At 37.6% G+C, this 13945-nt stretch overlaps 2 protein-coding genes across 3 annotated transcripts; both read left to right on the forward strand.

Annotated features, from left to right (window-relative positions):
• Positions 1-1473: 1473 nt before the first annotated feature.
• Positions 1474-6865, forward strand: LOC131139875 (trans-1,2-dihydrobenzene-1,2-diol dehydrogenase-like). The gene is made up of 7 exons (XM_058089814.1): positions 1474-1563; positions 1627-1738; positions 3098-3261; positions 3395-3647; positions 4917-5041; positions 5162-5312; positions 6756-6865. The coding sequence occupies exons 1-7, from the start codon at positions 1474-1476 to the stop codon at positions 6863-6865; spliced, it is 1005 nt and encodes a 334-aa protein (XP_057945797.1).
• Positions 6866-7923: 1058 nt separating this feature from the next.
• Positions 7924-13913, forward strand: LOC131139873 (trans-1,2-dihydrobenzene-1,2-diol dehydrogenase-like). 2 transcript variants are annotated; one of them, XM_058089812.1, is made up of 8 exons: positions 7924-8027; positions 9560-9671; positions 9759-9922; positions 10683-10935; positions 10998-11122; positions 11829-11979; positions 13153-13229; positions 13777-13913. In XM_058089812.1, exons 1-8 carry the CDS (start codon positions 7938-7940, stop codon positions 13780-13782), a joined length of 978 nt encoding a protein of 325 aa, XP_057945795.1. In that variant the 5' UTR covers positions 7924-7937; the 3' UTR covers positions 13783-13913. The 2 variants fall into 2 exon arrangements, with proteins under 2 accessions (XP_057945795.1, XP_057945794.1); XM_058089811.1 differs by lacking the exon at positions 13777-13913 and having other exon boundaries at positions 13153-13764.
• The last annotated feature ends 32 nt before the right edge of the window (positions 13914-13945 follow it).

Here is a 13945-nt window from a genome sequence, read left to right on the forward strand (position 1 = left end):
TGGATACCACTCGGTGTGTGTACTATGTCTTCCTGCCTTTTTACACATGCTGACAGTATTGTCTTTGGCCATGTTTCCTGTTCTGTGCAGTCATTGGGCGGTCTACATGTCAATCATTATAGTAGCAAAACTGATTGGTCATGATGTTCCAAGTGTGTGTTTATGTTAGTGCTTTCATTGCATGTTCTGGCTATACTGTCACGGTCACTGTTCATGGAGTCATTGGGCGGTCTACATGTCAATCATTATAGTAGCACCACTACTATACCCCTACTATACCACTACTATACCACTACCGCTACTACTATTCTTTGCATGTTCTGGCTATACTGTCACGGTCACTGTTCATGTAGTCATTGGGCGGTCTACATGTCAATCATTATAGTAGCACCACTACTATACCACTAGTATACCACTACAATACCACTACCACCACTACTATTCTTTGCATGTTCTGGCTGAACTGTCACGGTCACTGTTCATGGAGTCATTGGGCGGTCTACATGTCAATCATTATAGTAGCAACATTACTATGCTACTACTATACCACTACTACTACCACCACTAATATTCTTTGTATGTTCTGGCTATACTGGTAATAATGGTCCTTCTACTACATTGAATAATGTAGTATTCTTTCCAAAAGTTCCACCCAAAATAAAACTTAGTTGCGAGTGGGGCACAGTATAGGTGAGAATATGAGACCAAGCCCACAGACATTTGCATACAAATTGCCCAGCTGCTACCTTGCTGTTATGATGACGCCAACACACATGAGCTCCTTGGATTCATTCGGAGGTGAAAACACAAAACGAAAAAAGAGAGATCCTGTTTCAATGTAAAGCTGAGACAATGTGATCCGGACTCTATAGTTAAAAGATAAGAGAACAGTTGCTTTTATATGAGACAAGTTCGAGATTGGTAGGCACAACAAATCACTAAATTCGGGGAAAAAAAATGAAAAAAACATATAATATATATATAATTTTTAAATTATTATTTCAAATTCAGATTTTTTTTATTTTTTTCCTCAAAGCTCACTTTAATCCTTTACATTGAAACCTGGAGTCCATACTGCTGACAACACACTGCCCCCTTCTGGCAGCAAGTGGGAGCATGTTTACCATACAGGAAGTATAATATTTAGCTCAAGGGCAAGCGGTGATGTCTTTTTTTCCCCATAGTCATCCTAGCTCAGCTTACTAACACCGAGATGGTTTAATCATTATCTCCTTTTTGGGTCACACAGAACCTTTGCTCGCTCTGTGCAACATTAAACTGTACAATCACGGCGCAATGTATCATGACCCGGTTACATATGGTTAGTTATCAACCGTGGCAAGGCCTGAGTCAGCAAAAAAAACACCATCATTACGTGTGTTGTTACGCGACCTTCTCCAACAATTAAATAGACCACGCTCAGAAGCGTGACAGCTCTTCTCGCCAAGGTCACACCTCCATAGTTGCTCCAAAATGGCCATCCGATGGGGACTATGCGGCGCCGGGAAGATCAGTCATGACTTCAGCGTGGCACTAAATACTCTTCCTGCTGAGCATCACCAGGTACGTATACTGGTCTCATCTTCGCTCGCCGCGAATGAAATGGACGACTTTTTGTTTGTGCAGATACAGGCGATTGCGTCAAGGAGTTTAGAGCGGGCACAAGAGTTCGCCAAGCAGCACGGTGTACTCAAAGTGTACAGCAGCTATGAAGAGCTGGCTAAGGACCCAAACATTGGTACGTCGCAAAAAAGCTTTGCAGTCAATGTTCATTCAGTCATTGGCCGGTCTGTATGATGCAAACAATAAATATACAAACAATAAAATATATAATATATATAACAAATGTAAAAAAATATATTTATAAATAATAAATATATAATAAAATATGTAAATAAATATACAAACAATAAAACAATAACTAATAAACACACAAAGCAGTGTCTTTACATTTTTGTACGCCTTTTTACTAAATTAAAAAATATATAACAAGAGCAGAGGGAAATTTATATTTATTTAATATTCTAAAATAATAAAAAATTAATGTATATAATTAATATAAAAATATAAAATAAATGTATTTAATAAATAAATAAATAAATAAATATATATATATATATATATATATATATATATATATATATATATATATATATATATAATTTTACACTGTTTTCTTGTTTATTGTGGCAGATAGGTTCCCAAAATAGCAAAAATATATATAAAAATATATATTTATACATAATAAATATATAATAAAATATGTAAATAAATATACAAACAATAAAACAATAACTAATACACACACAAAGCAGTGTCTTTACATTTTTTACGCCTTTTTACTAAATTAAAAAATATATAAATAGCGCAGAGGGAAATTTATATTTATTTAATATTCTAAAATAATTTTAAAAAGTATATATATAATTAATATAAAAATATAAAATAAATGTATTTAATAAAAAATATATATATTTAATTTTACACTGTTTTTTTGTTTATTTTGACAGATAGGTTCCCAAAAGGTAGGTTCCCCGTATTTGTTTGCAATTATTATTTATGTTTAAAGGCTCTAAAAACCCTTTATACATTTGCTCACATTTCTCTGTGGTTCAAACACTCTCAAAGTAAAAATTTTGTTTGGATTTTAATGATCAATGTCACTCTTCTAACTTGCCTCATCCTGGTGTCGTTCGGCAGTAGCATTTTTGTATCCTTGTTAAACATGTTTCTCCTGTTGTAATGTTTTACTGCTCCTCCAAGTCCTCCATGAACCGAAGATTAATTTAGAATACTCCATAATGAACAACATGGCAGTGGTGCACAAAGTAGATCGGTCCACAATGGTCCACAGCCAATCAGAAAGCAGAATACAATAGCCGGGTTCGGTCTTAGCTAATCACACATGCTGAGAGAACATGTTATGGACATGTCTGGACACGTCTTCAACTCTCAAGTATACAACACCATCTACTGGTCGCAGTAATAAATACAATAACACACATACAACAGAGGACCTATACATTGATCCAATACACCATAAGGACCCAGAACACAATGCACGTTCATACGCTTCAGCACTGCATGTCATCCTCAGACATTGTCTACCTGGGAGTGTTGCACACAGAACACTGGCGAGTGGGCCTCCTCTTCCTCAATGCTGGCAAGAATGTTCTTTGTGAGAAACCCTTCGCCATGAACTCCAGGCAGGTGAAAGACCTCGTGGGTGCCGCTAGGAAGAACAAGGTATTTTTGATGGAGGTACGTAACGTCCACTTGCACAGCTATTTTTACAACATTGGTTCTGTTGCGGTTGCGTTGTGCAATAATTGAGGATGTGGGCCCTCGTTTTGGCGTAATTGCATAATAGATAAAACCGTGCTCTCCCTCCCAGGCCGTCTGGTCCCGGTGCTTCCCGGCCTACACTGAAGTGCGCCGGGAGCTGGCTGAGGGTTCCGTGGGGGACGTGAAGCTGGTCAAGGCCTACTTCGGCTCGCCTCAACTCAGCATCCCGCGTTCGGTGGAGAAGGACCTCGGGGGCGGGGCCTTGCTGGACATCGGCATGTACTGCCTGCAGTTTGTCCTGATGGTCTTCGACGGGGAGAGGCCGGAGTCTATCCAAGCCACGGGGGTGCTGCTTGACTCGGGTATGAGTCAGCTTTTTGGGATTAGTATCATTAACCACCCTCCATGGATCTGTGATTACAAGCTGCTTATCCTCTGATGCTGCTGAGCAAACTTTCAACATGAATTGCTCCCCCCCTCATTCAAAAAAAAATATATATATTCCAACACATCAGGGAGGAATTCTTCACGTGGAAAAGCCCAAAGTTATCTTTTAAAATGTCAGACTAATCCAAATCCCTCCCGCGGGAGCAGCGCTGTAATACGACGAGACTGACAGGGAATGTGGACCTGCCTGTCCCACAGCCAGATAACCTTCAACATTAGAGCTGCCGTTTTCTTATCTTCACATATTCCAACATGAAATCATCTCCTAATGATCTTCTAAACGGGGGTGTCCACAGTTTTTCCAACGAGGACCACTTACTGACAAAGAAATGTAGAGTAACACATGTAGATATGCCAAGATATTAAATGTAAACTAATTTTTCAAAAACTTTATTTTGTTTTTTCCTCATAATGATATTCTTGTAATATTATGATTTCATTCCCATATTTTGACCTTAATCACATAAAATTATAACTTTTTCTCCCAACCTAATTTTAATGTAATCTAAAATTCCAACTTTGTTTTTTGTTTCTTATATTACCTTTTTTTCTATTTCAACTTGATGCTACTAAAATGACGTTATTTTTCCTCATAATATTACAATATTATTCTCATAAAATTTTGATTTTTTTCTCATTAATTTATAACTTTTTTCTCTTAATATTATGACTTTATTATTGTAAAATAAATGCTGAACCTTCTTTATTGAATGTATTGAATGAATATACCAGTAGCTAAAATTTTACCAGTGGGTATTAATAAATAATAAATAATAAATAATAAATAATAAATAATAAATAATAAATAATAAATAATAAATAATAAATAATAAATAATAAATAATAAATAATAAATCCGAAAATGACCGCGCTACACGAAAGCCGACACATTGACCCCTCTTGACCAAAACTGGCCCACTGATCCCATCATTATCTTAAAGGGGACCTATTATTCTCATTTCCCTTTGTAATGAATTGTAGACTCCTATAGAGCAGCTCCACACAATAACCGACGCAAAAAAGCTTTCTAGATCTTCCAGAATCTTCCAACTGTATTTCCTTGGATTCCCAAAATGTAAGATTATTGTAAGATTTCAATTTTTTTTTCAATTTGTCCACTCATCACTAGGTGATGAGTGAAGATTTTTAAAGAACTTGTGTCTTTTTGAAATGTTCATCGCAAGGAGTGGACGAGTCAATGGTTGTGGTGATGAAGTTTTCCCAGAAGAGGATGGCTGTGTGCACATTCTCCATCGCTGTCCGTCTTCCCAACGACGCCGTCATTAGCGGCACCAAGGGATCCATTCAAGTAAGTGAAACAATGTATAACAGCAATCCCCATAAATGTTTGTTAAAGTGCTCTGAATTTCCTCCAGTAGCCTGAAATCATTGCATCACTTTGATTGCATCACTACGTCTGGTGTTATAGGTGTGCGGGCCCATGCATTGTCCCACCAGGCTGGTGGTTAACGGAAAAGTGAGCGATTATCCTCTACCAGAACCTGCCCTCCCCCTGAACTTCACCAACAGTACTGGACTTCGCTACGAGGCTGAGGAAGTGAGGCAATGTCTGCTTAAAGGTAACAACAACACATCTTTATAAGGCCAATGGACACGTCATTAGCAGCACTTGTCAGAGTGAATATAGTTTTGTATTGCGGTGTGCAGTGGTGTAGAAATATAATGCATCATACTGAGAGCTTTTTCATATGGGTTGACTGCCTCGTGTAGCAAAACACAGCCACCAAAATATTAGCAAATATTAGCTCTGTGTTTGAAAATGTTGCAAATGACAATCTCACCGAGATTGCCTTTTCCCACCACAATCAGTGGTTCTAACCAGTGTCTTAAGACCCCCTAAAATGTTCTTAAGCCCCCCTAAATAATTAGATATTTTTAATCGAATAAAAAAAAAATTATTGATTTTTTTTTTTTTTACCAAAAAAAAATCTCTGACAGATTTCATATTATTGGGCAAAAGCAGGCTAATAAGCAAGCCAAAAAGCAAGCTAATATGAGCCTACTACTACTACTATTAGTAGTCGTAATTATCAGAATAATAATAATGATGATAGTAATAATAATAGGTTAATTAATAATATAATAATGATTATTATATAATTGATTGTTACCACTCTTCATGGCTGTACGTTAAAAGTGGACATTTAAAAAAAAAATACATCACTGTTTACTATCAACTCTTGTACCAGAAAAATTAGAAAGTTTGGTTCGGCAGCTGTCCGGAAGTCCTTGTGAACGCTTGGGAGTGTGACCAATCACAGCGGTGGTGGAGTAATTTACACAGACAGTTTGGGCGGGAGATAGGAAAACCAAAGATACACTGCAGGAAGAGGCACAGAGTCTGGAAGATCTAGAAAGCTTTTTGGCGGATTATTGTGTGTAGCTGCTCTATAGGAGTCCAGAACTCAATAAAAAGGGCTTTTTAAAATACATATAAAATATTTTATTTGACAATTATAGAAATGTAAACAACTACTGAGAGTGATTGTTTTAACACATTTTGTCACTGTGTAATATAAATTATTTGGATTGTTATTATTGTAAAAAATGTAAACCATGACAATTATTGGCTAAAATAAAAACATTTAAATTTTTTAATTTTTTTATTATAATTATATTTCATTATAGTGGTATAAAAATCCCAGTGTTATTACTTTTTTACCGATTGGCTGGTAGACATTACAGTATCTCATGTTGATGCGTTCATGGTCTATTTTAATGGCTGACAAAAAGCTATATAAATTCTGCCTGACAGTGTCAATCAAAAGTGAGCATTATTATTACAATTTTTTATATATTTTAATATATTATATTATATATATTATAATAATATATTGTAAAATTATAATAAAATTATTACAATTTCTGATACGGTTCTTGTAAAAAGCATCACTCTCCAAGGTCACATTGCTGTAAAAGCTGTTTTTACTACTTTAAAACATTCCGACATTCCGGTTTTACAGTGGATGAAGAGGATAATACGCCTCCTCTTCATCACACAGGTCTCAAGGAGAGCCCACGGATGCCTCTGGCAGACTCCATCTTACTGACAGAGATCATGGATGAAATCAGGAAGCAGGTGGGAGTCGTCTTCAGCCAGGACAGCCAATGACGTCGCTCCCAGGCTTCTCACCTGATGTGAACCCGCTAAGATGGAACAATGGAGGAGGAAGCAGCTCAGAGGACACCTTTGCATCTTCCTCAATAAGCACATCACTCATACTGTCAACACAACCATACACACACACACACATATACACACAGTTGAGGGAGCTGCCTGGCACTACCATTAAAGATACAATCAGAAACATTATAGTAATGTGTAGTAATTAAAGTAATTATAGTCATGGCAGGGGGGATCTTGGCTGTCACATTACAGGTAAAACCTGATCATTCTACTACAGGTACACAAGCACAACCAATTGTGGTTCACTTTTCCCCTTTCTGAATATATATATATATACTAAAAATAAATGCTGATTAATGCTGACCCTTCTTTATTGAATGTATTTAATGAATATACCAGTAGCTACAATTTTACCAGTGGGTATTTATCTATAAATAATCAGAAAATGACCGCGCTCCACGAAAGCAGACACATTTACCCTACTAAAATTACGTTATTTTTCCTCATCATACTACAATATTATTCTCATAAAATTCAGATTTTTTTTTCCTCATTAATTTATAAAGCATACGGCATATATATATATATATATATATATATGATTATATATATATATATATATATATATGTATAAATGCTCATATATATACTATATATTTTTTAATATTTCTAATATTTTAATAATAATAATAAGAATATATATATATATATATAAATATACATATAAATAAATATATTTATTTATTTTAAACATACTGTATGTACTGTATGTATTTGTTTTTTGTTTAACAGGATGCATTTACTGAATAAATTAAGCATAATATTCACGTTACAGTTTTTACAAAATCAGGAAATAATTTTAAATTTTGCATTATTTTACGAAATAGTACTAAAAACTATTCACTTTAAAATGTCTGTATTTATTTATACAATAAGATATAATAATTGCATTTCTTTGGTGACTTTCGTGATTTTAGTTGTATTTCTACACTACACTTAGAAATGACACTGTCGCCATCTCGCGGCTTCAAGCTGCTACTACAACTGGATTTCAAAGATGGCAACCAGGTGGGGAATCTGCAGCGCTGGGAAAATCAGTCACGACTTTACCGTGGCCTTAAAAAGTCTTCCTCCTGAAGACCACCAGGTATTTGCACCACAGAACGCTCATACACAAATACTGAAGTACAAAAAAAAAAAGTAGGAGCCAGGTAGACTGGAATTCCCACTCGGTAGCCCCAGGCTAACTCGTAGTACGTCACAGTAGAGTCAACAAGTACACCTACCTATATATGTACCTATATACAGTATGCACACACCTATAATAAGACACTAGATATCGTTTTAACTTTACTTTAGAATCACGAGGTTCAAGTATTGCATAATACAATGATGTTAAACTAAAGTCCAAAGTGTGTTTATTTAGCATTTGCTGTTCCAACATCTCATTTACTCACCAAAAGTAATGTCAGGTCAATGAAAACAAGTTGCCACCATTTTTACATTACTGATCACAAAATGGCTCCAAAACCTTGTCAACCGTGTAATGGAAACCACTGGTTATCAAACAGGGGCACTGGTACCACTGGTGGTACTTGAGATTTTAAAATGTGAACATTGGGAAAATGATTGTGCTGTTGAAGTTTAAGATGACTTTACATTTGTTTTGTATTGTATTGTACCTACTAATTTGTCATTTTGTCACAATGGTTTCACAAAATGTTACAAACAATATACACTTGAGCCTCTTTTATCACGGTTAGTTGGTTTCAGAACCGATTTTGAAATATATATTCACTAGATGAAATATTTTTGCACATAGAGCATAGATAACCTGTTTATAACTTTCAAAACATGCTTCTTGTTTAGTTTAGTTTTTTACATTATTAGATACCTGTAGACATGAAATAACACCCCTATAGTCACCTTTACACTCATATTATTATTTGTTCATAACACTTTGCTGACTCCATGCAGTGTTAAGGTAATGTAATGTAAGGTAATGTAGTAATAATAATAATACATTTTATTTGTATGGAGCTAATGACTAGCCTTCAGTTTATTTACTTAAGAAAGTGTTTCAAACTGAGTGGGGAAGAAAAAACAAAGCAAGAAGCCAATAACTTTTTTTTTTTACTATGTTATGTCGGCTGTGACATGGCTGACTCAGTGCAGTGTTAAGGTAATGTAATGTAAGGTAATGTAATAATAATAATAATAGTAATAATACATTTTATTTGTATAGCGCTTTTCAAAATACTCAGACACTACAGAAAAATGGAATAAAAGATATGTTAAAATACAACATTCATTCGTTTATAACAGTTAAAACATGAGTAAAAGCGGGGCGGGGCACAGCAGTCAGGTATATAAAAAGTTAGACATTAAAAACAGATTTAAAGAGGTGGGTTTTTTGTTGTTTTTTGAAACTGGGAAGGTTGGGGCAAGTACGGAGTGAATGGGGCAGCGATGGAGATAAGGTAATATAAGGTAATATAAGGTAATGTCTCATTCACCCAATTTTAGGGAAGGTTGCAAGGGCCCTTTCAGCTTCTGTCATTCACCAAGAGGCAGATTTCCATCTTTCTGAGTCATTGTTTTGCAGTTTTTCACTAATTTTATTGTTATTTTCTTTAAACCAAATATTGCTTTTACACAGAACTATTTGTTTTTTAACAGGTTGCTGCTGTTGCTGCCCGAAAGCTGGAAGATGCACAGCAGTTTGCAAAAAAGCACAGCATCCCCCAAGCATATGGCAGCTACGAGGAGCTGGCCAGAGATCCAAACATCGGTTGGTGTTTGCATCAGGCCTGGTTGGGTTAAACTGGGACAGCTGGCTTATCTTTAAAAAAGTGACTGATAAACTGTCTGTTTGTAGATGTGGTGTACGTTGGTGTGATCCACCCCTGCCATCTGAAGGCATGTTTGCTCTTCATGAATGCCAAGAAAAACGTTCTGTGCGAGAAGCCTCTGGCCATGAACGCCACGGAGGTGAAGGAGATCCTGGCCTGTGCCGCGAGGAACAACGTCTTCCTCATGGAGGTGATTATGGCTCTCGTAGCTTCACTACAACACTTAAGACGTCTTAGACTTAAGACCAGTCGAGACCGAGCCTTTTCTGTGGTTGGCCCCAAGCTATGGAACTCTCTCCCCTCCCAAGTAAAAAAGGCCCCTTTAAGTCTCGTCTTAAAACCTTTTAACTTGGACTGAGTCATATGGTCCTGTGTCTTTTAGTTCTTTCTTTTTATTTGAATTGGTTTTATTTTTTTAATACTTTTATTGCTTTGCTTCTTGTTTTTAATATTTTAATATCTACGTAACTATTTTCTTTCTAAATTGATCTTTTAGTTTTGGATTGAATTAAATTTTTATTATCTATTTTATTTTATTTTTTATAATTTATTTATTTTACAATTTATTTATTGTACTTTATTTTTACTTTTTATTTTACTAGTCTGTTCAGCACTTTGGAAACTCTGTTTATAAAATGTGCTATATAAATAAAGTGGATTGGATTGGACCACAAATGTTCCAAAAAGGCCATTTTATCACTAATAATAATAATAACTCAGCGTCATAATAATAATAATAATAATAATAATGACACTTTGAGGTCGAGCATGAATTTGCTTTACCTGTGCAACTTCCATGTAATGGCTGAGTAACAACAATAATATTTGAAATATATGCAACAATATTGTAGTAGTATTAATGCAGATTTCTAAAGTGAAAAACCTTTGAAGAAGCAGCTAAAAATGTCATACTTCATCTTATGTTTTACATACCGTATGCCATGTTGAAGGCCGTGTGGACCAGATTCTTCCCAGCTTCAGTGGAGATCCGTCGACTGCTGGCGGAAGGAAAACTGGGCGAAGTGAAGATGGTGAGGTCCGAGTTTGGCGTTCCGGTGATGCATATACAGAGATCCATGAACAAGGAGCTTGGCGGAGGAGCCATGCTAGACCTGGGGGTGTACTGCCTGCAGTTCTCCATCATGGTTTATGATGGAGAGAAACCCCAAAGTATCCAGGCCGTGGGGGTCTGTGCAGAAACTGGTACTACAAACCTGTATGTAGTTATGAGATATTTTCCGGTGTATTCACTGTCTGTGTTTTAGGAGTGGATGAAACCGTGGTGGTCACTCTGAAGTTCTCCAACGACAGGATGGCCGTGTTCACGTGCTCCTCGGGACTGCAGCTCCATAATGATGCCAATATCGTGGGCACTAAAGGCAACATCAGGGTCGGTTATCACTCTTGTTTACGCATGAATGCACCACCGTCCGGCATGCTCTGCAAAAAAAAATTGCATACATGAAGCAATTGCATGTGAATCCAGAAAGGAAAAGTGTGTTGAAATGTATTGTCCAACCGAGGATTGAACCAACAACCTTTAGGTTGGGACACAATCACTTCCATTCATTCATTTTCTACCGCTTTTCCTCACGAGGGTCGCATGGGTGCTGGAGCCTATCCCAGCTGTCTTCGGGCGACAGGCAGGGTACACCCTGGACTGGTCGCCAGCCAATCATAGGGCACATATAGACAAACAACACACCATTCACACTCACATTCATACCTATAGACAATTTTGAGTCGCTAATGAACCTAGCATGTTTTTGCAATGTGGGAGGAAACCGGAGTACCCGGAGTACCCGGAGAAAACCCACACATGCACGGGGAGAACATGCAAACTCCACACAGAGATGGCCGAGGGTGGAATCGAACTCGGGTCTCCAAGCTGTGAGCCCTGCAGACATTCATTTGCTGTCAAAACCCACGCATGTACAGGGAGAACATGCAAACTCCACACAGAAATGGCCGAAGGTGGAATTGAACCCTGGTCTCCTTGCTGTGAGGTCTACGCGCTAACCACTTGACCGCCATGCAGCCCTACTTTCTCCCCAAATGACATATCCTCTAGTGACATTTGATTTGTTGTTGCATAGATCCCCGCCCACATGTGGTGCCCCACAACCATAGAGGTGAATGGGAAGGAGAGCCACTACACACTTCCGGAACCGAGCCTACCCCTCAACTTCATGAACAGCACAGGAATGCGCTACGAAGCAGAGGAGGTCCGACAGTGTTTGCTCAAAGGTATCGTGACAGGCTTCGGGGCTGTTGACACGGGAACTGTTTTTCTTTATGTTGCTGATAAAAAAAAAAACCCAGTGTCCTTTTGGCCGTCTGTGTTTTGAAGCTGACAAACATTACAAGTGGATTTTGTTTCCTAACGTTAACCCTAAAGCAAACCCTTATCCAAACACAACCCTCGTCCGAATGCTCACACAATTCAAAACCTTTAACATAACAAACCCTAACCTAAACCATCACCTGTAACCTAATCCGCACTCAAAATCCAACGGTCAGTGGACTTACAGTACTTTGATGCAGTACGCCAGTTGGTGCCAGTTAGTGCCAAAGATTATGTATGTGGTTGGCGTGTAGTGGCTCACTGTGGCGCCGAATTATGTTCGCTCGGCATGTTGCCGTTAATTCGGCGCCGCGGCGAGCCACTATGCAGCAATCTTTGGCGTGAATTGGCACCGGCCCAGTGGACTCCTAGCATCATTGGCACAACTTGGCTCGCGCCATGACATTCCAGTGGATTCCAATTGGTGGATTGTTTGCTACATTTGGTTCCACTTGGTGGACACTTTGTGCTGATTGCTTGATGCAGGTGGCACGACAAAAATGTTATTTTATTTTATTTATTTAAAAAAATAAAATACATTTTGAAATTTTCTTTCCGACAAACTAAATTTTTGATGCCGTTACGGGCCACCACGAGCCAGTTGGGAGGCAAACACCGGCTTCACCTCCCTTCTTCTTGCTCTTCCAATCATCAGTCAGAACTCTTAGAGAAAGACGTATATTTTTTCCTCACTAAGGTATTAAAAAATATATTCAAGTATTGCGAAGGGAGCCACAACAAGGAGGCTGAAGAGTCACGTGTAGCTCTACCATGCAATCCTAACCTAAACCATTACCCAAACCCTAAAGCAAACCGTACTGTAACCCGACCATCACCCTATCATGGATCATGGATCATCATCCACTTTATACAATCTGGGTCTTTCTTTCGTGCTGTGAGCTTCCATAAGATTCCATAAGATGAAATTCAAGCTTAAATGGAGATCTACCAAATTCAAGCCCTTAAACTTGAGCTTTACGTTTAAACGTAAACTTACGTTTAACTTTACGTTTAACTTTACGTTTAACACCCTAGCCATAATCCTAACCCTAAGACTGACGTCTTATCCCCTGCAGGTTTAAAGGAGAGTCCGGTGATATCACATGCTGACTCTCTTCTACTGGCTGAAGTGGAAGATGAAGTGCGCCGGCAGGTGGGCGTGGTCTACAGCCAAGACCGCAGCTAACTGTGCAACAAGAGCAACAGGGTACATTTATTACCACATGTTATGGTTTTTTTTTCATTTAAATGATCAAATAAAGCATTTTCCTAAAATGTTTAGACACTTATGTCTTGTACACAAACAGTATATTTATTGTTTTTTATGTGAGAGGGTGCAAATAAGAGGAAATGTAATGTGAAGTGAAGAACTGGGAGATGTTTGTATTCCTATGAAGACATGCACCGATAACAAAAAACACAATAATAAGAGTATCCATCAAAAGTAACAGGACTTTTTAGAATCTCATTTCCTTGTAGCTGATGAGTAACTGCGTCTTGTTTCTTGGCTGTTGCAAGAGACGTGTGTGAAATCTTCTCATGCAATAACGCCTACTTTAGCATCCTCTTTAACCCGATAGATGCCAGTTTACCTTCTTTACACACACTTTTCTTGTATTTGTGATTATTCTTAACATGCATGCAAAAGGAGTTCTATTTTAATCCTGTATATCAAGATGCCAAAATGTTAATATTTGCAGCTCTAATGAATCCACAGCCCTGTGACCAACATTGAAAAACACAAGTGGAAAAACCCCAAATGTGTACATGATGAAATAGGAGGTTTGAAACTTGACACCGCACTTCCCGACCGTTCCAGTGACATCCAATTGTATTTAATGTAAGCTGATTACGTTTTTGAAAGTAACC

This window comes from Doryrhamphus excisus, chromosome 12, assembly GCF_030265055.1.
Source record: "Doryrhamphus excisus isolate RoL2022-K1 chromosome 12, RoL_Dexc_1.0, whole genome shotgun sequence".
NCBI classification, from domain to species: Eukaryota; Metazoa; Chordata; class Actinopteri; order Syngnathiformes; family Syngnathidae; genus Doryrhamphus; species Doryrhamphus excisus.

Excerpts from the sequence above, each read along its gene's own strand:
- LOC131139875 (XM_058089814.1), top strand. The coding sequence starts at position 1,474 with ATGGCCATCCGATGGGGACTATGCGGCGCCGGGAAGATCAGTCATGAC. Across the intron at positions 1,739-3,097 it reads GGCTAAGGACCCAAACATTG|ACATTGTCTACCTGGGAGTG; the intron begins GTACGTCGCAAA and ends TGTCATCCTCAG. Across the intron at positions 5,313-6,755 it reads GAGGCAATGTCTGCTTAAAG|GTCTCAAGGAGAGCCCACGG; the intron begins GTAACAACAACA and ends TTCATCACACAG.
- LOC131139873 (XM_058089811.1), top strand. The coding sequence starts at position 7,938 with ATGGCAACCAGGTGGGGAATCTGCAGCGCTGGGAAAATCAGTCACGAC. Across the intron at positions 8,028-9,559 it reads TTCCTCCTGAAGACCACCAG|GTTGCTGCTGTTGCTGCCCG; the intron begins GTATTTGCACCA and ends GTTTTTTAACAG. Across the intron at positions 11,123-11,828 it reads GCACTAAAGGCAACATCAGG|ATCCCCGCCCACATGTGGTG; the intron begins GTCGGTTATCAC and ends GTTGTTGCATAG.